At 39.7% G+C, this 23,024-nt stretch overlaps 1 protein-coding gene across 2 annotated transcripts in view; it reads right to left on the reverse strand.

Annotated features, from left to right (window-relative positions):
* Window positions 1–23,024, reverse strand: part of NCKAP1L (NCK associated protein 1 like) — a 311,632-nt gene that overhangs the window by 104,015 nt on the left and 184,593 nt on the right. The window contains exon 27 of one of the 2 annotated variants that reach the window (XM_077483778.1): window positions 3,613–3,657. The exons of the other annotated variant lie outside the window; for it this stretch is intronic. Coding sequence (XP_077339904.1) covers window positions 3,613–3,657 — 45 coding nt within the window. The remainder of the gene's footprint in view (window positions 1–3,612; window positions 3,658–23,024) is intronic. 2 annotated transcript variants of the gene reach the window in all.

Genomic DNA, 23,024 nt, shown 5'->3' on the forward strand with positions numbered 1-23,024 from the left:
TCTATTTATTTTGATATTACTTTTAGACATTTTTTATTATAGGGTTGGCGCAGTTTTTTATTTCTGCTTACTAGTTTATTATTGGTTAAAAAACAGCATTAATAACTTCAATAGCATGTGTGTGCTATTTAGCTAATCTTTCTACCATCCTTATGTAGCCCTCTTTTGGCGGTTTATGAGAAATGACCCTCCCCATACAGAATACTGGTCTAAATCTGTAGGTAAATAGCAGAGACAGAACTTTGACTAAGTGGAAGAGTAAGGTTTAATAATGGGGTTGGCAGTGCCTCCACCCAGGACTGGGTCTCTGTGATCAGAGGGAAATTATTCAGCAATGGAATCAAAGTCATTGAGAGCAGAAGCACTACCGCAACCAGCATTTAACATTAACCATAAGTACATAGATGCACACCAATATTGAAATAAAACAAGCATTATATAAAAAGAGATCAATAATAGTACATACATCCAATGTACAAACAGTTATTTTTAGCAAAGAGCTCGATAGGAGTCATGGTGGAATTGTGCACATATATGCGAGTACACAATATATAGTTATTATTAAAGATATCTCCAGAGGAAGGTTGCAGCAACGTCCAGTTGCAGGGGGCCCTCAGGATGATTGTGATACAGCATCCATCATTATAATGAAAATCTGAAGACAAGAGCAGAGCCTCCAACCATTGTCCAACCAGCCTGGAATGCAGCTTCTGACCAGCAGAAACCAAGGTGTGATGCTGGTACTTAGTCAGTCCATCTACTCTGCATCTTCGTCCTTAGTAACTTCTAATCTGTCATGCAACCCAACCTCCAACTACCTAATTGGCTGATGGATGCTTAACCTGGCTTTAGCCTATACTGGTTATTGAGACTTGATTTAAAACTAGCTCCCAGACCAAAATAAACAGGGTTAACTAAAATAGCAGGAGCTGCATATAAACACTATTTCAATAAACAGGTATTGCATGATAGTAACAATGGAGAAGATAAACTTCTGCCACTATATATATATATATATATATATATATATATATATATATATATATATACACTCAGAAGCTACGGGCAAATTTAGTTACCTATTAAACATAAAAAACATTTGTTTGGGAAACTTAATACATGGCATAGCATGCATATTGGAGCAATTTTTGCAGGGCTGCAGTGGCAATGGATGGAGAAGTGCCAGTTGGGAGATAAGTGCCTGGGCACAGTGGGAGACAGTGGCAAAGCCCATGGGTGCAGTATTAGCACACTGAGAACTGCGAGAGTGCAGTAGTAATGTGCAAAGAAGTGCATGGGTCCAGGAGCTGTAAGTAGAAAATTACAGGCACAGTGGCAGTGGCAGTAAACTAAAAATGCATGAGAACACTCGCAGTAGGCAAGGAATGTGTGGGGAAAGTGGCAGGTAAAGAATTGTGCAGGTGCAGTGGTGGTTGGTGTGGTGTTGGCAGAGAAGTGCTTGGGCACAGTGAGATTGACAGATTGTTGGGAAGAGGCCCTTGTCCTCATCAACATGGGGGCAAGGTTCTTTGGGGTGGGGGGTCGCAGGGTGCCCCCTTCCCCAAAGCACCCACCCCCCATGCTGAGGGCATGCAGCCTGGTACGGTTCAGGAGGAGGGAGCGCTTGCTCGTCCCCCCCTTTCCTGACCGGCCAGGCTGCATGCTCGGATAAGGGTCTGGTATGAATTTTGGGGGGACCCCATGCCAATTTTTCGGCGTAGGGGCTTACCCTTAAAATCTATACCAGGCGCCTTGGCTCACAGGGTGTCAATCTCACCGATGAAAGCGGCGAGATTGACTTCCTTCTCTAGTCCCGTTGTAACTGGAGTCACGTTTAAAATGAACTGACTTTAGTCCGTGTTTGGGCAAGTCCATTCATTTTGAAAGTCCGTCAGACCTCCGCCAAAAGTCCGGCGGGAAGTCTGTCGGACCTAGTCCCCCGGAAAGTCCGTTCGTGTGTGTGCAAGTCCGCTGGTTTAGAAAGTCTGGCGGACCTCCGCTGCAAAGTCCGGTGGATTGTCCACCGGACCAAGTCTTCCGGAAAGTCCGATCATGTGTACGCGGCATAATATTACTTTAACCACTTGCTTACTGGGCACTTAAACCTCCCTCCTGCCCAGACCAATTTTCAGCTTTCAGCGCTGATGCACTTTGAATGACAATTGCGCGGGCATACAACACTGTACCCAAATGAAATTTTTATCATTTTTCCCCACAAATAGAGCTTTCTTTTGGTGGTATTTAATTACAGCTGGGAGTTTTATTTTTGCTAAACAAACAAAAAAGGATGCAAAATAAAAAAAATATAAAAATCATGTTTAATAGTTTGTTATAAAATTTTGCAAACAGGTAATTTTTCTCCTTCATTGAAATGCGCTGATGAGGCGGCACTGGTGGGCACTGATAGGCGGCACTGGTGGGCACTGATAGGCACAGTTAAGGCGACACTAAAAGGCACAGATAAGGTGGCACCGATAGGCACAGATAAGACAGTACTGATGGGCACAGATAAGGCGGCACTGATGGGCATGGATGGGTGGCACGGATGGGTGGCACTAAGGGGCACTGATGGGTACCACTGATAGATGGGACTGATGGGCACTAATAGGTGGCACTGATAGGTGGCTCTGATAGGTGGCACTGCTGGGCACTGATGGGCGGCACTGATGGGCACTGGTAGATGACTCTGATGGGCACGGATATGTGGCACTGAGGTGCAGCAATGTTTTGAGGCAGATTGTGGGCACTGATAGGTGGCACTGTGGGCACTGATGTATGGCACTGTGGGCACTGATGTATGGCACTGCTGGGTGGCACTATGGGCACTGATGGGTGGCACTGCTGTGTGGCACTTTTTTAATCATCTGGGGGTTACTGGCAGGAGGCAGGTGGGCACTTATACGCTGGCCGTGATCGGGATCTTATTGCAAAAATCAGCAAGCCAATCACACAAACAGGAAATGATATACTTGGGGATTGCCAGATTGCCATTTTGCAGATTGAAAAGAAAAGGTAATTTTGAATAACATTTAATTACAATATGACTTGAGTAGCAATTGCATATTGCTATATTCATTTTTTTATTTGCTATTTTATTTCCTACAAAAGTGGAGTTATCCTTTAAGAGACTTGAAAAGGTATTCATTAAAATTAAAGGTGAAGTAGAAAACCACTTTAATTCCATATATTCAAAAAACTCACTAAAGAAATTTGGACTGTTTAGAAAAAGTAACTTTCAGTTCTAACAGTATAATAACAGTGCTGTACGCTGAAGCACAAATTATTACTCCCACTCAAACCCTAAAATTAAGTCACGTCACACTGACTGACTACTAGTCAAAGTGATATGTTGTTTTCCAGGCTGCCCAAGCTGTCACAGTTTAGGATCAGAGGTTCCTACAACATGGATTAAAATGTAGCCATTACTAATGTCCAAAGAATAACGGTCCATTTCTACGATTTCAGTTCCTGCGGTTTTTTCCTTAATTTTTTTTAAGCATATCTAAACCCCAAAACAAAAATGTAATATATTGCAGCTTATCAGTCCTGAAATGTGATGGCTGCATTTTCTTTTTTCAGACCCAGAACATTTTCAACAAGTACAGAAAATACCTGTTGATCTTGCCAGAAATGTAGTGTCCTTGTCATTCCTGTGAGCTGAAAAGACAGCACAAATAATCTTATCTTTCTTTTATAAACCATGTATTCCAATGGAGACTTGCAAAGAAAGACATTTAAAATCTAGCTTGTGTGACATTTATGGCTCCCTCCAGACATACAGGTGAAAACTGTGTGTAGCCACAAAGAAATGGGAAGTGTTTTGTCTGCAGGATCACCAGGTGAAACTAAAGAAAAGAAGCATGAAAAAGGAAAATTAATGCAACCATCACATCTAAGGACTGTTAAACTGGTGAGACCATATATTTTATTTTTTTTAAGTAGAATTTTTCAATAAAAACATACCAATAACACAGAGTGGCCGCCTGATGATCAGACGACAGCAAAGAATAAAACATGCAAAATATCAGCACCAGGTCACCAGTATGACTCCAAGTCAAGAACAGGAAGTATCCTATCAATACATGTGTGTTGAAAAAACAAAATATTGCATTTTTAGGTTGCCGGCTCCATGACTGACATAAGTTGCATAAGAAAAATCTCATATTTATTGGGAATCCTATGTATAACACTCATATTAAATACTTCAATGACCAATCCCTACTCATTTGTTCAAAGTTCTACACACTTTATATTTGTAAGTTTCAGCTGTGTCCGGACCAAACCATTTAATCCAATACCAGAGACAGACTATTTATCCACCCACTCTACACCTTATCAAACTTGTTGGGTATTCCTCTGCTAATATATGTGGCCTTGTAAAAGGGCAAAGCTTTGTTGATGAGTGCTTTCCAAAAAGGGACAGCAGGGGCCATGGTTTTTTTTCCATGAGAGGATAATATGTTTTCTTTCTAAAGTAAAACAGTAGTGGGAAGGGTGCAGATCACCTATTTAGAGGCCAAGAAGTCCACCAAACCCAAACTTCCACAGATGGTCTGATACCAATTGTGGTATTTTCTTGAATGCATTATGTAACTTATAACCAGAACTGTTGCATGGCTGTGTGTTTCCAAAATAATGTGGGTAAAAGCTGACCTAGAGGAGGTACACCACCAGCAATGCAATGGTTGAGTGGGAAAGATCTCAGTCATCCTGGCTAGAGTGAGGTATATTCTGTGTAGAAATGTATATTGTATGAGATGGTCTCTAGATGGCACCAGTCTGGAAAAAGTATCATTCCAATCATCCCTGTCTAGCTGAAAACCTCCACCCAGGCATTTCTTCAAAGGACTTTACTTTTCTTTGTATATATTAGATAGAGCCTTAGTCAGGGTATCATTACAGAGCAAGGCCTCCAAGTCTCCCATAAGTGATTACAGCAGAATCAAATTGGTGCGTTATAGGCAAGATGAAGTTGCAAATAGCGAAAATATATTTCAATTTTATTTATATATGTAAAGCGCTGCATAAATTAAGAGCGCTATATCAGTACCTGTAATAAATTCTAAATACATTGTTATTTTTGGGTTTAATAGCAACAGTAGAAATAGGCTCTAAGCCCCTGTACACACGGTCGGAGATTTCGACAACCAAATCTGTCGGATTTTGTCCGTCGGATCTTGTCCGAAACTGTTGCATACACACGGTCGGCCTAAGTTGTCGAAAAATCCGATCATTCAGAACGTGATGATGTAATTTCGTTACGATGGGACTACGTTCAGGCTAGTAGCCAATAGCTTTGATGTAGGAATTTGATCTGAGCATGCGTGGCACTTGGTCCGATCAAAATTCTCTACACATGATCGGAGTATGTCCGATCGAACCAGTTGGTCGGGAAATATTTCCAATATGTTGGAAAATTGGGTCCAACGAATATTCCGACGGAATCAGTCCAATGCATACCACACACAGTCGGATTATCCGACGACACGGTCCGATAGGACACATTCCGACGGATTCTCCAACCGTGTGTACAAGGGCTAAAAGGATAAACACAGGTCGTAACTACACACATGACAGCTCAGTAGTAATACATTTATTATAAACAAGGTACCACATCTTACTGTGTGAACAATCGTAAAAGTAAGTAGCATTACAAGCATCCATTTAGTACATAAATTGTGTTCACTTCTATTAATGTTGTATCTCATTTTTCATCTGGTGCATATAAAATGTCTTGCTACACAAATAAACCTGATTTTCTATATGCACATTTCTAACAGAATTTATTGCAGCAGAATGCAAACTCCTATATAATTCTAGGCCGCATTTACAGTACACAATGTAAACTACTGAGGAGAAAACAGGTAGTACTGAACAGTTACTAAGTTATTGTGACATTTTTGCTCGTGACACCCAACTGTACCTCCCTCTTTGAGTCTCCGTTACTAGTTGATATATTTTTCTTCTGAAGTAACATGACGTTGAAAGCACACTGATGAGCTCAATTACAGTTGTTATTTTTGCATATAATTATATAAGTGAATATGAAGGACATATAATGACTGTTCTTGTTTAACATTACATTAGTGGCTTTAATTGAGCTAGATGAATCTGCATAAAGCAGCGGTAGCTACAATTAAGCCCCTTACTGTACTTAAAGAGATCTCTATGTGTACGGCGCTCTCTAGTGGAAAATGTGCTGCTTGCATTATTGCAACTTAAAATCATGTATTTCAGAACTGTGTTAGGTGTTTTTAGGGCACAGACAGTTTTTATTTCCAGCAACAGGCTCAAAATGAGTAACATATTTTTCTTCCAGTTTTTATTTTGTATCAAGAAAGAGGTAGTTTTCCGAAAATGAACTTATGATTTCGTAATGCTGACATGTCCTATTGGCTCATGCTTACAAAATGTGTCAAAAGACATAGAGGAATATAAAGTAGAAAATGTGTTGTTCACCAAACATTCACCGCAGGTGGATCAAACCCTATATTTGAAAACACATGCACTGGGAAGATACACCTGCAGGAAATGTTTGGTAAATATGTATCATTTACTGCTTTATATACCCCATATTTAAAAATTTTTAAATTACATTAAGCATTGGGCAAACGTTCCCAATTTTTGGATCCATAAATATGCAGTATCCTACCCCTAAATACATGAATTAGTGGATATTAGTTGTTCTAAAAAGATACTAGTTACAATATGTACAATCAACAGGACTTGGTATGTTGGTGAGAATTCCAGATATCTAACATGGTTGTCATTTGTAGTTAAATATTATACCATGCTAGCTATCAATTAAAGTAGAACTAAGGGCAAACCCTTTTTTCTTTTTTTTATATTGGATTGAGTAATGGAGGGTTAGGCCCCTTTCACACAGGCGTCTCCTTTCTATGGGATCCGCTTGCTCAGCGGGAGATCGCTCCGCTGATCCATGCTGAGCAGGCGGATGACAGGTCCATCTCTTGATCGGACAGCCCGTGTGAAAGAGGCCTAATAACCCCCATCAGTTTTGTTTTTGACGTCTTTGTCCCTTTGGGGAAATTTCCCTTGACTTCTTGTCCCATAGCCAGAACAGAAAGTGAGTAAAAAATCCCTGGTTGTCACTGGGACCACTAGTGTCCCTATTGAAAAGTTTCTATTTTATTTCCATTCTGGTGTCAACCCAAGATTTGGGATTTTCTTTCACTTTCACTGTCAGTGATAATGATAAACAGGACAGACAGAGAGGGTGAATCTTCCTAATGAAGACACAAACAGCAATAAAAACCTGACAGGCATCTTATCCCTTGCCACTTTACCCAAAACTAAAAAAAAATGGTTTAGTCTTCACTTATACTGTGATGCAAAAGGTTTGGATTTGAAGTGATGCTCCTTATTGGCTAATGTAAGTTATTAAACATGCAAGATTTGGGAACCCGTTCATTCATAAGCCATTGTCATGAACACAATTTATCTATTGCATATAATACAATTCAATTTACCAGCAGGAACTACACCACCAGACCTTAATTACTGTGATCAGTTACACCAGCCTTGAACTTTCATGTCTACTATTTACGCAGGTAAAAATATTTCAAAAGATCAAATATGTAAAAGTTGTTTGCAATGCTGAATGGATATATTTGTTAGTGATGTTTTAATAAATGATTGCACAATTCGGTTTTATTTCACATGTGACCTACTGTACCTACACCATTTTGGAGATGAAGGGAAGAAGAGTACCCATCGGCAGGTATAAGAGAAGCTGACATCTCTGGGAGGAAGTGTACAATCTGGTTTTGGTGAAAAGTAACAGTAGGGGGAGAGTGGAGGTATGTAAGGCCATGAAGTAAGTCAATGGTCCTTCCATGCCTGCCGTATGAACAACCAATGTGTGTTTGTGTGCAGTCAGGAGGGTTGACTTAACCACTAGATGCCCAAGCCAATTTTGACACTCACCTACATGTAAATATCAGCATTTTTTGTTAGAAAACTACTTAGAAACCCCAAACGTAATATATTTTTTTAAGCAGAGGCCCTAGAGAATAAAGTGGTGGGTATTGCAATTTTTTTTATGTTGCATGATATTTGCACAGTGGTTTTTCAAACTCCAATTTTTTGGAAAAAATTCACTTAACTGGATTTGAATGCACACAAACACCATATAATACACAATTTCTGGTAAAATATAAAATATGATGTTATGCTGAGTAAATAGATACCTAACATATCACACTTTAAAATTGCATATGCCCCTGGATTGGCAACATTTTACAGGCTTCCATTACTCTCGCTCTGATGGGTGCGTCAATAATTCACATTTGTGATGCGATCACAGTTTTCATATGCATGCGGGATCCACGTATGTATTTGCCTTTATGCGTGAGCACTAGGGGTGGGGGGGGGGGGCACTTTGAATTTTTCTTTAAATTTTAATATTTCTTCTATTTTAGTTAAAATTATTTTTTACACTGCCCCTCCTTACTGTTTTTTTGTTTTTTGTTTTTTATCAAATAGGAAAAATGTAAACCGCGCTAGGAAAAATAGTGTAAAATTAACAAACTAACAAAATAGGCAGCAGCAATAAATGCGATATAGCATTCAACAGTAGTAAGGTATATATAAAGCTGCGCCAACCCTCTAATAGATACAATGTGAAATAAATAATAAATAATAAAATAAGACTGATACAATTATGCAAAAAAAAACTAAAATAATGTGTAAATAACAAAAAGGGCCAACAAAATGGCAAAAAGAGAGAAAAAAGTCCAATCTAAGAAGAGTTCATAAGTGAATCCAAATAACGGACGTTAGTGTTCTTAAATGACAGCACCACAGTGGTTCAACACTTTCCAAAGCGCGTGAAGTGCCCGTCACCATATGTTGAATGCGCTTACCAGAAAATATATGAAATGAAGCATATATGAATAATCGGTGGATAACATCCAGGTTAACCTTCCTCAGCTGGGTCAGCACTCCATCACTTAGCGATATTTCCAAGATAGTAATCTGTTCAGTGGTCTCGATAAAAAGCACTCAGAGGCCCACGGAAAAGAAAGGGACTGACATAGCATAATAACGTAGGAACAGTTTAATAAATAAAAGTATTGCACTTACAAGTACGTAGATAAAACACAGCATATAGGAGCAATGTAAAAAGCCGGCCGGCAAACAGGAGCCCGTCCTCCTCTCCTACAACGTGGTGGCGTCACTGCGTGCCTTCCCAGACGCGTTTCGTCATACCTGACGTTGTCAATGGGGAACCTTTGTTTTTTGTTTTTTATCAAATGTATCGCTATCACAAGGGATGAACGTTATCCCTTGTGTTAGCATTGGCAGTGACAGGTACTCTTTACTAAGACATCTTGTGTCTATTAAACCCCAGATCTCTCCTCTGCCCTTAAAAGCATCTGAGCTTGGTTTGATCATTTGCTGTTACAAGCCAGTAACAGCTTGTTTACTACAAAGTGAAACCGAAAGTGACAAAATCCTAGTCACTTCCTATTTCATTGGCCATAGAGATGATTAAGGAAGTCTCGTTCCTCCTTCATCTCTATGGTCAGCTGACAGAACCGCCAGCTTTAGTCTCAGACATCCGGGTGGAGCGGGAGACCCCAGGAAGGCAGCAGAAGGAGGGGGACCCCCTTCTCCCACATTTAAAAGCAACCCAGCGGCTCTATAGCTGCTTGGATTGCGTTTACATTATTCTGCATCGCCAACTGAGAAAAAAAAAAAGATACTGGGGTCATGACGCTTCTACAGCCATGACCCCCGATATAACCACTAAAACCAGAGGACGTATAGGTACATCCTAAGGGCAGAAATGGTTAATAAAGGCAAATACAATGTTCACTTTGCAAGGGACTTTTCCCCAGAGCGAATGAGATGAAGCTCTGCTGACTTCCATCATACAATTATGTCCAAGCAAAATGCTGTTTTTTTTCTTTGCATGTGATTGGGTATGCTTTGCAAAGTGAAATGTCATCATATTCACTAACCTCTGGGGAAAATTCCTTTGCAAAGTGCAACTTCCCTACAAAGTGAGCAGCCTTTAGTAAATTAACTCCAATTGGCATAAAATATGAAAGCACTGCCTTCGTTTGTGCTTGGAATAAAGTGATTTCCAAAATGTAGCCCTGGTCCAAACCTTTAGAGAAAGCATCCAATTCCATCCCTACCAGAGTAGTGTCAAGTTCTCCAATTCCTCCCAGCACAATAGCGGCTGCATAAAATGTTTCTCCCCTGCTGCTCATCTGTTTGCCCCGTTTACAGTAGTATTTTGTTTTGCTTTTACCTTTGCACATCCAGTATCTCATCTCTGCTGTGTATATAAATGACAGCCAGCCAGGGGCTTCTATAGTCTAGAAGCCAAGGTATTACATTAAATAATTGGAAGGTGAATATAACCTCACACCTACACCGTGTTCAATCACTATCACCTTGTGGCGCTAAAGTGGGTAAGATCACTCTCTCCGTAGTACCTACAAAACTATATAATGGAGGTGTACAGAGTAGGCTATCCCACCCTTATTAACTACACCTCAAAATAGAGGGTGTAAGAAAAAAATCAACAAATCAGGTGTATAAATGCAGTATCGAGTGACCTGATTCATTCGATCAATCTAAGTGCAAAAAATGAACAAATAATTACATATCCTTTTAAAATATGTGCATATCCCTCAGAAAAGCAATATATTGAGAAAGAAAAAAATATTATAAATGTGTGCAAAAAGTGTATACCCACTCCACATGTGTTTATAACATCCAGAAAAAACAGGTCATTTTTTAAGTGAAACAACACAATTTCTTAGCACATAAACATAAGAAAAAAACGTCCTCAAATAAAAGTGTCCTAAAGCAAAACATCGGGTAGTGAAAAGATAAAAAGTCAGCAAATCCTTCTCATGTGTGCCTTCTTATCAGTGTCCCCAATCGATGAAAAAACTCCTTCACCACACCACCAGTGACCCCCTATGGATGGAGCACTCACCAGACGGGTTGCCTAGCACTCTCGCACCAGGCTCAACAGGCGTTTTAAATTGCTCAATTAGGAATCACAGAAATCCAACACAGAGTATCCAGAGAGTATTAGTTCCTTTTTGTAGAATCCAATATAGTTATCTCCCAAGGTTCCTCAAAAAGAAAAGCAGAGGATGTAAAAAACTTTGTAAACAGCACTTCAAATTCACTGCAATGCTTCACATCAGGAAAACTTCACTTTAAGGCATTGGTGGTTACAGTGGATACTGGTCGCAGTTAGAGGTGTCAGTGATATCTCTCACCCTTCCTTTTGCTGTATGGTACCCTACAGCCAGACCTTCAATGACACTCTCTCTCTCCAATCAATCCTGTTCCTCGTATGAGAGGCACACACACTCCCGCCTTGTTTGCAGAGTTTGATTCAATCAATGGTTGCCAGATAGCCACGCCCCCGACATGTTTCGTCACTAGGACTTATTCATGGGATTGGAATCCCATGAATAAGTCCTAGTGACGAAACATGTCGGGGGCGTGGCTATCTGGCAACCATTGATTGAATCAAACTCTGCAAACAAGGCGGGAGTGTGTGTGCCTCTCATACGAGGAACAGGATTGATTGGAGAGAGAGAGTGTCATTGAAGGTCTGGCTGTAGGGTACCATACAGCAAAAGGAAGGGTGAGAGATATCACTGACACCTCTAACTGCGACCAGTATCCACTGTAACCACCAATGCCTTAAAGTGAAGTTTTCCTGATGTGAAGCATTGCAGTGAATTTGAAGTGCTGTTTACAAAGTTTTTTACATCCTCTGCTTTTCTTTTTGAGGAACCTTGGGAGATAACTATATTGGATTCTACAAAAAGGAACTAATACTCTCTGGATACTCTGTGTTGGATTTCTGTGATTCCTAATTGAGCAATTTAAAACGCCTGTTGAGCCTGGTGCGAGAGTGCTAGGCAACCCGTCTGGTGAGTGCTCCATCCATAGGGGGTCACTGGTGGTGTGGTGAAGGAGTTTTTTCATCGATTGGGGACACTGATAAGAAGGCACACATGAGAAGGATTTGCTGACTTTTTATCTTTTCACTACCCGATGTTTTGCTTTAGGACACTTTTATTTGAGGACGTTTTTTTCTTATGTTTATGTGCTAAGAAATTGTGTTGTTTCACTTAAAAAATGACCTGTTTTTTCTGGATGTTATAAACACATGTGGAGCGGGTATACACTTTTTGCACACATTTATAATATTTTTTTCTTTCTCAATATATTGCTTTTCTGAGGGATATGCACATATTTTAAAAGGATATGTAATTATTTGTTCATTTTTTGCACTTAGATTGATCGAATGAATCAGGTCACTCGATACTGCATTTATACACCTGATTTGTTGATTTTTTTCTTACACCCTCTATTTTGAGGTGTAGTTAATAAGGGTGGGATAGCCTACTCTGTACACCTCCATTATATAGTTTTGTAGGTACTACGGAGAGAGTGATCTTACCCACTTTAGCGCCACAAGGTGATAGTGATTGAACACGGTGTAGGTGTGAGGTTATATTCACCTTCCAATTATTTGATTGATATTTATTTAAGTGGCAGCTGGGGGGGAGGTTGGGTGCTGGCGCAGTGTTGACACACTAGGTGGCGGTATTTCATGTGTGTAGTATTTGTGAAAGGTATTACATTAACATTAAGTGACATCTTAGTAAAATGGTCTGGCTTTTCTAGTACAAAGAGACATTCATTGACTTCAGATGACTACAGGACAGCAGATACCAGGGACTTCATATATGAATCCACTTTGCTCCCTTACCTTTCCATTGTTCCTTCTTATTGAAATGAACTAAAGCCTTGTCTCTTGTAATGTGCATTGTATCACAATAGTTTATGTTATCTTATAACAGGACAATTTTTTTTGTATACTAAACGATCGAATGGCTAATTGGTATATGGGAAACGTTTTAGACGATGAAGCGTATGGCATTTGGACTCAATGTCACTGTTAGCTGCAGGCATGGATCAGGGATGGATCTTTTTATGGAAAACACATTTGTGCAGCCCATTTGAAAGCTTAAATTATGTACAACAGCAGGTGGTTCATACTATAAAATGAAAGCATAATCCTTATTGTAAATAAATAGATTAAAAGAGGTGAGATGCTCTCCCTGTTCTAATATATGTTTCGTTGCTGCCCAGATTGCAGGAAGCATCAATGTGCAGCAGTTGGGTTGCAAATGTGCTATTACACCTGTCACCCGTGTAAATTCCATTTGATTCATGGCACAGATATTCCTATTCTATTATTAGGCATCAGCCAGTGAGCAGTGAGTAATGGGAAAGTCACTTTTCATTGGCTAATTGGTCATCACAGCCAACCCAAATTGGAAACCTGTAGGGAAGTTGAGGCTGGTTGTCAGAAAAAGCGACACCAAGTGGTGCAAACTTTCCAGACATATGTACATACACAGCTGAAAACGAATGTGTATCTTCCAAAGATACCATTCACACCAGCAGCTAGCATTACCATAATGACTATGGTGTGCACTGTAACGGCAAAGACAGCTGTGCCATTTGATATTCAAATACTCCTGCCACGCTATATAGACGTAGTGTTCCATGTCACTTAGGCATTGCTAGCTAGTTTACTGAATATAAACATGACCACACTGGTGGGATTCTCATATCCTCTCCTATGCCTTAAAGTGTTTTTACCCTAAAAAAAAAAAATTATCCTGTTCCCTTAAAGCAAGAATAACAGCACAGTGCTTGTGCTGTGTAATTTGTCCCTTTGTGTCATATAAAATAACTAGCAGATCCTGCCTGGTTTTGCCTTCCTCCCTGTAAACTGACCACGATTTATCATGGCTGCTGAGACCTGACACTGTGGTCAGTTTATGTGTCTCCGTCTTCCACAGCTTTCCTTTGTCTACCTCTCCCCCTCCCTCCCTGCCTGTCAACTGTGTCAGTGCCTGCCCCTCCCCTTCCCTCCTGCAGATATAACTGTGTAATTTTAAGGCACTCATCTATCTTCCTTAATGCTAAGTGCCCTGTCTAAGCGTTTTATTAAAAAAAATGCCATTCTATACTATATTTCAGAGCGCCGCTTGACACTCACGTGACCGGCTGCCTCTCTCCTCCTCTCCCCTCCTCCTCCCGACTGATGTCAGCAGGGAATTCTCAGCCCCACCTGCTGTAGCTGTCAGATCGGGAGAGGGAGCAGCAGGCAGTCACGTGATTGCGGGCGGTCATGTGATCGCAGACCGGCACTAGGATATAAGGTATAGAACGGCATTTTTTTTATTAAACACATACACAGGGCACTTAGCATTAAGGAAGACAGGTGGGTGCCTAAAAATAACCAAGTGGGGTTACAACCACTTTAAACCTTATGAAAAACCTGTCGTATTTTCTCCTTGTTGGCCAACATACCATTGTAAGTGCTTTGCAAAAGAAGGAGTTATGAAGATTAGGAGGAGGGTGAAGATTAGGAACACATTATATTTCTGCTACATTATAAGTTTTTTTTTGCACTTGCAGTGTGTTTAACCACTTCAGCCCCAGAAGATTTTCCTGCTTAAAGAGGAGTTCCGCCGATTTCTTTTTTAAAAGTCAGCAGCTACTAATACTGCAGCTGCTGACTTTTAAAATATGGACACTGACCTGTCCAGGGCTCCCACAATGTCGGCACCCGAAGCCGATCTGTCCCTTGGCTCTCGGGTGGAGGCACCGCCAGCTTCGGTAAGGGAATCAGGAGGTGAAGCCTTGCGGCTTCACAGCCTGGTTCCCTACTGTGCATGCGCGAGCCATGTTGTGCAATTCCACTGGTCCCTGCTGTCTTCTGGAGGATGCGCCGGATATAGCATAGATATCCGCAGATACTGTTGCTATCTATGCCCGGAAGTGGAAGAAAATACATAGATTTTACAGGTATCTGCTTCCCCCTGAATGGTGCCAAATGTGACACCGGAGGGGGGGGGGGGATTCCAAAAAGTGAAAGTTCTATTTTTGGGTGGAACTTCGCTTTCACGACCGGGCCATATGGTGATACGGCACAGCATAGCTTCAACTGACAATTGCACGGTCATGTGATGCTGTACCCAAACAAAATTGACGTCTTTTTTTTCCCCAAAAATAGAGCTTTCTTTTTGCGGTATTTGATCACCTCTGCGGTTTTTATTTTTTGCGATATAAACACAAAAAAATATTTTTGCTATAATAAATATGCCCAAAAATGTTTATCCAGGACTGGTGTCTTTATTCAACCTTACTAACTATGTAGCTATGTAATTGGCTGCTCAATTCCATGGCCAGGTGTGTGTTATTACCTCATTATCCCATTTACAAGGAGCAGATAAAAGGTCCAGAGTTAATTTCAAGTGTGCTATTTGCATTTGGAATCTGTTGCTGTCAACTCTCAATATGAGATCCAAAAAGCAGTCACTATCAGTGAAGCAAGCCATCATTAGGCTGAAAAAACAAGACAAACCCATCAGAGAGATAGCAAAACCATTAGGTGTGGCCAAATCAACTGGAACATCCTTAAAAAGAAAGAATGCATCGGTGAGCTCAGCAACACCAAAAGACCCAGAAGACCATGGAAAACTGTGGTGGATGACCAAACAATTATTTCCCTGGTGAAGAAAACACCCTTCACAACAGTTGGCCAGATCGTTTGTTTCATTTCAAATCCATTGTGGTGGTGTACAGAGCCAAAAAGAATAGAATTGTGTTGATGTCCCAATATTTATGGACATGACTGTATATGAATTCAGGTCATTCTCTCTCTTTTTCAGCTGTGGGAGCCTACTGCTGGGTGAAAAGGCTGACTGCTGACAGAATATAAAAAGGTACATAGGCAGCCTGTTTATTTTGGGGGACCCATTGGGAACATCATGTTTGTTAGCGACTGACATGAGTTTAGTAAGTTTCTCAGCGAAGCAGATGTTCCATTTGTTTAATGCAAGGAACTTACTATACAAAGCCCCCCTGCTTTGAAACTGTCTTTGTTTGATGTCTGTGTGGTATGTCCTTGCTTGGGGGAGAATGGGCGAATGACACACAATAATTTACTTACAAGAAGTCAGTGCAGAATTCCTGTATAAAAACTCTTAAGGTCTGAACATTCAGGAGAAGCCATGAAAATACCATTCCGAGAATTGGTTCTCATTTCTTTTACATTGTATTATGGGTGATGTTATTAACAGCTTGGCTATAGGACAGGAAGTGAAGGGAAATCTCTGGAACACAGATGGCAAAATAAAATCTGACAGGGGCTATAATCCTCCTTAGCTCTATTTAAAATAATAATAATAAAAAAAAAAAACATTTTGTCCATTGTATCAGTCATTCGTACTCAGCTCACCTCAGTCATGTTGTGAAGGGTACACCACAGTGACCTTGCCCCCATCTTTTTCTTTCAGTTATCCAATACACAAACTAGTGACTGAGGCCAGGACCTTATCAGTCCAGTGATCAGAAACTGAGACTTTTCCATTAGCCAATCCACAATTTAAGGCTGGAAACCCTAATAAAACTTTCACCCTCTCAATCTAGAGAACCAACAGATACCTGTTAAAAACTGGTATTCTGGTAAAAACCTCAATCCACATAGAGTGCAGACAGTTTAGTATAGTTCTGAAGCTTCAGCATGCTTTATAACTTCCACAATAATAATAGCACAGCCACAATATGAACATATTTAATTTATTCAGATAATTTGTAGCATTTCAAGTCCAGTCACCCCTATGTCAGATCATATAGGGATCCACTGGTACCCCCTCTTCCTTCTAAATAAAATAAAATGTTTATATTTGTTTTGAAGCAAATTTCCCACTGGACCATAATATGGATGTTAGCAGTCTGTAAACAGTAGAGATGCAGATATATTAATATTTATCACAAACTGTATCTGATAAAATGGGCATGAATGTAGAGACCTCCCAGCAGCCATCCTCTAGACATGATGACCAGACGATTGGTCAGGGGCATCTGGAAACACGCTCTTTGACCGCAGAGAAAAAGGGAGATGCCAAGACAGTGGTCAGTTCTCCTATACCATCAAATCAGGAACTACTGTTAAGTTTGATCACACCTGGCTCATTGAATAAACTCTGATCAAACCAAGGTCATTGATTGCAGGTACAAAATGATGTACAATCTGTACAAAATGATGTACTACGTGGTTTTTCAGCTTTTTAGTGCCACCCTTTGGGCTCTTTCTGCTAATTTTGTATTAGTAGAAGTTTGGTGAATGTTGATTTGTGCTTTTCATTTTGCGCTTTTCATTTTGCACTTTTCAGTTAGTTTCTGAACGGCCGTTCGTCAACCAGTCATGTTGCAGAATCAGAAGAGATAATCTGTTATTTATTGTTGGCCTTGGGGTTATTGCTTTGCAAGTCCAGCCAGGAACAGGAGGAGGAGGATTTCTTGGACCAAAAATTGATTGCTTTATTAATCGTGACCAATTATGTCATATGCCTTTGCTGCGGGAGCTCCAGAAGAACAATCCAGATGATTTTCAGAATTATCTCAGGATGACAGACCCTTGCTTTCACTAACTCTTGGCCCCTATATTAAGAAGCAGGACACATGCACGAGGCTTTTATTTTATTTTTTGGTTGAATAAGGATTTGATTTGGTATATTTTCTATATTTTTGGATGCATAGAATGTACTTTTGGGTTAGGTTCTATTGGCAGATAGCAAGTCTAATTTTATTTGTTTTCTTTTTTTAAAGCACAATAAAAACAATTGTGGAGAATAATACTTGGCTATGTGTTTTACTTCAAATGACAGTTTGGGAATAGGCAGTTCCATTAAAAAAAAATACAATGTAAAATTAACAGGGGACACCAACATAGTTTTATCTTTGATCTTAAAAACTACGGGATAATGATGCTGTGGTAACTTGAACCAGAAAAAATAACAATCATAATAATATTATTCTTGATATCACTAGAAAAAAAAAAGCCTTTGAAAATTAGTTTGCCATAACTTCATCAATATCACCAGAAAAGCAGCTTCATTATTATCTTCATTATTCATTATTATTATTAAAGAAGAAGAGAATGTGCACTGCATTTCAAGATTTCATAATTTGCCACGTCACAAATGTTAATTCTCCATTACAAACCCTTCCAGTTCGTCCTTGCTTCTGAACATGCGTGTTTGTACTTTTGTCTGATGGACTTTTGTACACACGATCGAAAAAAAAACTTAAAGCCTGCCATTCAACATTTGTCCGATGGGAAATCTGACAACAATTGTGCGATGGAGCATACAAACGGTCGGATTTTCCGCCAACAGCCTGTCATCACATAATTCCCGTTAGAAGATCTGATCGCGTGTTCGAGGCTTAAGGGTTTGGGCGCTATCTTTTGTCTGGGAGCTATAGTAAATTCATGTTTGAGAGTATTTTTGCCCCAGCACTATTGTGAATTCCACTTGGGCGCAAATTATCTCGATCGTGGTAATTTGACTGCTAATTAGCACACAGCGCTATAGTAAAAGACCCTCATAGTGTGTATAAGGCTTCCTTATGATGTGTATCACACAAAATGCATAAAGGCTGTTTGCCCATCCCTCACTGACGTCACTTCCATGCCTGCTAGTTTCTACTTTCTCTTGCTTTGGAACACACGCCGTGGTCGTCTGGACAGCGTACAGAGATACCCTAAAGTGTTGATGTTGGTGCTATCACAGCACTTTCAAATGTGAGTGGGCATTGTTTTTCTAAAGCCTCATACACACGATGGGACTTTGTACAAACTTTCCCGTGGATTTCTGTACAAAGGGCGTTGCCCGTGAACACACGATCAGACTTTTTCAGCCAACTTTCACCAAATTATGTGGTTTTTCTGCTCTTTACCGCCACCTTTGGTCAATTTCTGTATTGTTGTCTGATCTTTTGCATTGGTTCTGAGCATGCGTATTTGTAAAGTCCGATGGTTTTCTGTACACACGATCAGATTTTGCTCCATCGGACTTATGTTGTCGAAAAGTTTGTCTGTTCGCATAGCCAACAAAAGTCTGATTAAACCCAAAAAGGGTTGTCCAATGGAGCGTACACACGGTCGGATGTTGCCTTAAAACAGCTAATTTGCATATTTGTTGTCAAAAAGTCAGATCGTGTGTACGGGCCTTAACCTGCATTAGCTCTTGTTATTAAGCTTTTCTACGCTATGATTTTTCCTTTGTTGTGTCTCCTATGTCTTTCTTTGAGCATGATTGCCTGAAGGTCAACAAAGAATAAGGAATTATCATTACCTGTGTCTCTGGTGTACAGATATCTACCAACCTTGATTTTTTTTACACTGATGAGTGTGAACACCCCACGTATGTTTTAGGGTGATTTGACACTCTTATCACTTTTAGAACTGCATCTTTCACAATATTTTTGAACTCTTTCATGTTTTATCACGGTGTTTTGATTTTTTTTTACTGGATTTTTTCTTGATTGTATATTATTCTTTTGAAGCTGATTGTTAATCAAGTTTTAGTCATATTCTATATATCAGTATTTCTAAACTCCAATCCTCATGGCACCCCAACAGGTCATGTTTTCAGGATTTCCCTCACATGAAACAGCTGTAGTAGTAATTACTAAGGCAGTGAAACTGATTAAAACACCTGTGCAAAATAATGGAAAGCCTGAAAACATGACCTGTTGGGGTGCCTTGAGGACTGGAGTTGAGAAACACTGCTCTATATAATCAGAGGTATTAGATTCCCAATTTGATTTTGATCGAGAATTATATGTATTTTTAGTTTTTTTGGAGGTAGCGCCACACCCTTTTTACACAGCCTTATCCACTTAAGGGTTTATTCACTTTTAAAGGGGCAACTTCACTCATTTATACATTGATAGTTTGGCGCCATTTCTTGTCACATTATCAACACAATATAAGGCTTAAGACCCCTTTCACACTGAGGAGCTTTACAGGCACTACAGCACTAAAAATATTGCTTGCACAGCACCTGTAAAGCGCTGCTCCTGTCTTAAAGCCTGGGTGCTTTCACACTGGAGCAGTGCACTTGCAGGACGTTAGAAAAACACCTGCAAGCAGCATCTTTGGAGCGGTGAAGGAGCGGTGTATACACCACTCCTTCACCACTCCTTCACCACTCCTGCCCATTGAAATGAATGGGCAGTGCGGCTATACTGCCAGCATAGCGCTGCTGCAGCAGTTCTTTGCGGTGGTTTTAACCCTTTCTCGGCCACTAGCGGGGGGGTAAAAGCACCCCAATAGCGGGCAAATAGCACCGCAAAATTGATGGTACAGCGCCGCTAAAAATAGTGGTGCTTTACCGCCGACGCACTCACTACCCCAGTGCAAAAGGCGCCTTAGGGTCTATGGGCAAAGAAAGTGTGTCTATTCACTGATAGGGCTATCAGTGCTGCTAGGCACTGATAGCCCTATTCAAGCAGTTACGGCAGCAGGAATGGTGACAACACTGCAGTGATTTTATTGCAAAAGGAAAAATGTTGTCACTATCAAATGAAGCGCTTATCAAATCGTTTTCTGGTAGGATCAATTTGTAAATATAAAATATATATACAACATCACCACTTGCCAAATCCCCTACAGATTACCTTTTTATCTATTTAATATAAAATACTGTTTTCCTGACATGCTTATCAGTAATGAATATTCTGGTTATGTATTAATGCTACCTCTTATAAACGGGGGATTTGTCAGTTTATAGCCACAAGATGTGCCATATACTCCAGTTAGTTTTCGATTGATATTAGCCAGTTCGGTGGAGTTTGTCCTATATTTTGCATCCTCCAATTTAATTCTAGATAGACAGCAACCATATCTTAATACTCTAATAACGTCAATTATTACTTTAGAATCAATCGAGTAAATGAGGCAGTATGTGGGAGACTAGTAAAGAGACTAGGATATGTATTTGTTAAATCAATTGAAACCACAGAAACCAAAATGCTAGAAAATGAATGTATGATTATGATGGAAAATGTCACTGCGTCACTTCTTTTTATCTAGCAGTAAATTATATTGTAAAATGTTCCTTCATCTCTTCTTGGAAAGTAATAAGCATAATACCATTATCATTTATCAGCTAAAAAGGAGAAAAAGAATAAAAATTACAGCTTATTTTTTTCAAACAATTGTATCTTTAAAAAATATATTTTTTTTCTTTTAAAAGTCAGTTTATTTTCGTAGAATAGAAAAAAGATACTTATTGGGCCTGAAAGATTACATTTTGAAAAAAGAAGGAGTTCTATATAATAATATAATTCTCCCACAAATTATTTTTGAATACAAATGTATGGAAAAATCAGCAATATATATTCTTGTATTCTCTTCATTTTGTGTGGATACCCACCTTTAAAATAAAATATTTAACCCAAACAATGAACTTGCTCCATAATTTTCTTCAATATGGGTTCAATATCTGCAAATAAAGAGCTACCAGAAATCCAATAAGTTCATAGTTTCCTGTGCACTTGACATGTGCTCCACCTATCAGTTAGCTGCCTGCTCCGTTTTTTCAACAGACTACAGAACAAATCTTGCCTATGAAGATGAGGAAAAGAGAGATGTTCTGTAGCCCTACCACACTTCTTGCCCTAGGGTGACAATGCTGCTCCTCCAAAGTAAAGTACAATGAGTGAGCGCTGTCACCTTAGGACAGAAAGCATGTTACTGGCAGGATCAAAACATGAAAATAAAGGAAAACAAGCCTAAAAAGGAAATGTATGTAGCCACAACATCTAAGGACTAGTAAGCTGCACTATAAGTATATACAGTTTTGTTCTTGGGTTTAGATATTTTTTTAAAAGTGGTATTAAACCCAAAACCAAGAAGGAAATATATTGCAGCTTTTACCAATCATTAGATGTGGTGGCTGCATTCTTTTCTTTTTTTAGGCTTTTCCCTCTGTTTTCACCTGATGATCTGACCAGTAACATGTCCTGTGTTAGAGTGACCCACACTCTGGATGAAGGAGCAACAGAGACACCTTAAGACAACAGCACTGTCATGCTGTGGGAAGGTGTGTGTCGGATGTACTAGCAGATTTACATATAATGGCAAACCGAAGCCGAACTCTAGCTAATGCTTTAAAAGCAGTTACAGCAAAACAGTTTTTTTCCTTTCGGGATAAACGTTTTACATAACTAAATAAAAGCTGATCATTGTAAGCAGGGATGAGCTCGATGTTCGGGTCGAACATAAGTTCAAATCAAACATCGGGTGTTTGCCTGTTCGCCGAACATTATGGGGCGCCTTTGGTCAATCGTGGCTCAGGGGGACTAAGTCCACACCCCACACTATATGGCTGCTTATAGAACTGCCATGTGTAGTTTTGTTGGCGTGGACAGAGAGATAGCTTGATTTAGATTAAGCAGGCAGGTTATTCAGTTAGTGGCAGTGTATTTGCTATATAATATATATATATATATACACATACACACACACACACATATATATATATATATATATATATATATATATATATATAAATATATATATATATATATATACAGTGCCTTGCGAAAGCATTCGGCCCCCTTGAACTTTTCAACCTTTTGCCACATTTCAGGCTTCAAACATAAAGATATAACATTTTTATTTTTTGTGAAGAATCACCAACAAGTGGGACACAATTGTGAAGTGGAACGAAATCTATTGGATTTTTGAAACTTTTTTAACTAATAAAAAAAAGAAAAAGTGGGGCGTGCAAAATGATTCGGCCCCCTTGCGTTAATACTTTGTAGAGCCACCTTTTGTTGCGATTACAGCTGCAAGTCGCTTGGGGTATGTCTCTATCAGTTTTGCACATCGAGAGACTGAAATTCTTGCCCATTCTTCCTTGCAAAACAGCTCGAGCGCAGTGAGGTTGGATGGAGAGCGTTTGTGAACAGCAGTTTTCAGCTCTTTCCACAGATTCTCGAGGGATTCAGGTCTGGACTTTGACTTGGCCATTCTAACACCTGGATACGTTTATTTGTGAACCATTCCTTTGTAGATTTTGCTGTATGTTTGGGATCATTGTCTTTTTGGAAGATAAATCTCCGTCCCAGTTTCAGGT

The sequence above is a fragment of the Lithobates pipiens genome, unplaced genomic scaffold (assembly GCF_037356315.1).
Source record: "Lithobates pipiens isolate NorthernLeopardFrog02 unplaced genomic scaffold, aLitPip1_a1.2 Scaffold_16, whole genome shotgun sequence".
NCBI lineage: Eukaryota > Metazoa > Chordata > Amphibia > Anura > Ranidae > Lithobates > Lithobates pipiens.